Source organism: Eimeria mitis, genomic scaffold (assembly GCF_000499745.2).
Source record: "Eimeria mitis Houghton genomic scaffold, Emh_scaff2438, whole genome shotgun sequence".
Classification (NCBI taxonomy): domain Eukaryota; phylum Apicomplexa; class Conoidasida; order Eucoccidiorida; family Eimeriidae; genus Eimeria; species Eimeria mitis.
The window spans coordinates 2,414-5,321 of record NW_013570775.1 but is presented as its reverse complement, the minus strand read 5'-3'; the positions used below and the strand labels follow the sequence as shown (position 1 = coordinate 5,321).

Here is a 2,908-nt window from a genome sequence, read left to right as displayed (position 1 = left end):
GACGTACAATGTGGGAATCGGCCATCAGCGCCAGAGATATCCTGTTGCAAGCCCAGGGCTCCTCAGGGGCACCCGCAGGGACCTCTGGAGCATTGGGGCCCCATAATATGTGGGGAGTTGGTGGCGAGGCTGGGGACGCTCTACGGATTCACCAGCAGCAGCAGTTGCATGCAGCAGCTGCTGCTTCGCGCTTGGCCTTTCCGCATAAAGAAGAAGGAGCGGGGACAGCAGTATGGATAACCCCGACGCCGGGACACGTAATTAAGGCGCGAGTCAAAAATGGCCAGAAACTTTTTCTTAACATCTGCAGCCACCCACAAATAGAGCCGTGGCACTACAAGGAAGTCCTCTCTGAAGAGGGGCAGGGGCCCCAGGGAGGGCTTCGAATCCCGATGAGTATAGGCCCTTGTCCGTCTTCCCAACATAAACCCTAAGCCTTCAGCGCACAGAGGCACCAGCACGGTTAAAGGTTAATCAGCATGCATGCGTTCTGCGGCATTCTACCATAAGCGGTAGCAACGCAAGAGCAGAGACAAGTGCCTTCCTGTGCTGGAGAGGTTCAGGTGTACAGACACATGATAAGGAAGGCGCTGCTGCTCTTTGTTGCGATGTCGTCTTCAACAAAGGCAAGGGCTATGCACAACCAGGGCGTTTGCACCCTTGTAGTGAACAGGCTTCTGCGCTGCATGCTGCAGATGCATCTTATTCTCCCTCCCCTCTTGGTAGCAGCTCCATCATCCTGCTGCTACCGCTGCAGGTTTCCGCTTCTGTATCCCCGCAGACACCCTGGAGCGATGCTGGGGCGAACCCCAGGCCCGTGATGTCCTCCGACAGTTTGCTTGTGCAGCGGTAGCTCGCAAGCACCAGCTTGACCTGCAAGAGACAGTGTCCTATCCAAAGGCCTCTTACAAAGGTTTGTCTATATTTGCGCCAGTAGAGTACTTGGGCTTGAAGCGCCCAAAAGGCCCTTCAAGCGCTGTAACCCTCATTCGATATTCTGCTGCTGCTGAACCGCAGGAACACTGCCTCCCCCCAGGCAGCGCATTAGGGTGACACGCGAAGCCCATATTGAGCTACTCGAGGGGGAAGCTGCAACGGAAGAGCGGACGACATCAGCAAAGCGGGAGGCGGCAATCGCACCTCCACCACATCCCACAGGGGGAGGCAGCAGCCTTGCCGAGTACTTGGTGTGGGAGGGGGTCTTCGCCACACCCGCAGACGCAGGGGCATATTGCCTCGCTTTTGCAGAAGGCCTGTGGCCCCAACAAGGCCGAAGCATCCAGGCAATGGCTGTTAGCTCCCAGCGCGACGCAACTGCTACCACACAACAGGACTCGCCCTGGATAGCTAGCTGGATTAACAGCTGCAGCTGCAACAACTGCAGCAGCAGCTGCTGCAGCCGCGACGACAGCTGCAGCTGTGAGCGGCTTATTCCCGTCGGAGCAGTCGAAACTGCCGCCCTTTCTTGCGGAGTCTCCAGTTCAAACAAACGGCGCGGCCTTAAGAAAGCCTTTCTCGTGACTCCCGAGGCAGCTGCAGCAAGCAGTACCAGCAGCTGCAAACAGCAGCAAGCTGAAGCATGTAGTGGCAATGCAGGTACCAGGAGGCACCTAACTTAGTGCGCAGCACATTACTCATCCGTGTGCGTCTCTTTATTTGTTTTCTCTCCTTTCTTGTCTGAGCCACACCCAGTGCTGCGGCGCCCCAAGCTGTCCACTGAGTTTGCTTCTCTGCTTTCTCAGCCCTACAAATGCTGCAAGGCCGCGTCTACGTACTCCAGCTTGTCCTGCCGCGTGCTGCCGCTGCTGTCAAGGCAGCAACAGCACCTTTCTGTTCGGGGTGCAGAGCCACCAGACAGCGCTGTCGCTGCGGTGCAGATAGCCTGGCGTGGGAATTCAAGTGTACATACACCCTGAAGATAAGCGACCTTGAAGTCGTTGTGTTGCCGCTCCGTGGGGCCCTCTGGGGCGTTGAAAGGAATACCAACGGGTGAGGCCGCGTTCCACCAGAACTGCATTATTAGTACTTGTTGCATAGCTTGCTCTCAGAATCGGCATAAGACGTGTTTTTGGGTCCCCCGTGCTTCTGTCTTTGCTGTTTGACTCTTCTCCCGCAGGCCCCTCAACGGCTGCAGCCTTGCTTTTCCGCTGCGCCTGCAGTCGAGAGCTGCATTCGCTTTAGTGCGCACGTACAGCTGCTGCGAGAGAGCCAAAGCTTCACTGCAGCAGCTGCAGCAGCAGCAGTGGCTTCCCAAAGGGGAGGCGCAGCTGATGCCCCCTGAGGGGGGCCAGCCCGCTCTGAAAAGCAAACAATCTGCAGATGCAGCCTTTCTGCTGACAATATGTTTATACACGGACGCTGCAGCTGAGGCGGCCCTGGCGCGTATCTGTCCTGCAGCAGCAGCAGCAGCAGATGCCGCAGCAATTGAGGCAGTCGATGGAGCAGCCGCAGATGCTGACAAGGAAGAGATGAGCACGAAGTTACACGTGGAGATAGACGACAGCTCCTCTTCAGACGACGACTGCTCCAGCGTGATTCTCGAGAGCAGAACCGAAGAAGGCAGTTAGAGTAGCAGCACGACTTTTAGCAGCAGCTAATGAAGAGCACAAAGAGCTACATGTTTCTGGCGCAGGTCTATCGGCAAAGAAATCTCGAGCGCAGGGAGCTCAAGGAGAGCTGAGCACCCCTGGTCTATATAGACAGTATGCGGTGCTGCCAACGGTGATGCACTTGAAATGCTTTTTCATACATTCCTTTATATATAAGCAGTTTTCGTCAACATCTCAGGGGTCACGGCATTCGACTGCTAGCCGAAAAGTTGCTGTTCGGCTCCCCGGATGCGAAGATTTTTACGATGGATTCTAACCCTCATACAAAATACCGTTTAAGCCCAAGTCCAAAGTGCTTA

General features: G+C 55.8%; 1 protein-coding gene across 1 annotated transcript; it reads left to right on the top strand.

Annotated features, from left to right (window-relative positions):
- Positions 1-8: 8 nt before the first annotated feature.
- On the top strand, positions 9-2,567 carry EMH_0053820 (uncharacterized protein; the record flags this gene model as incomplete). Its single annotated transcript, XM_013497045.1, has 6 exons — positions 9-408; positions 564-662; positions 848-913; positions 1,018-1,596; positions 1,878-1,989; positions 2,117-2,567. The coding sequence occupies 6 exons, from the start codon at positions 9-11 to the stop codon at positions 2,565-2,567; spliced, it is 1,707 nt and encodes a 568-aa protein (XP_013352499.1).
- Between the last annotated feature and the right edge of the window lie 341 nt (positions 2,568-2,908).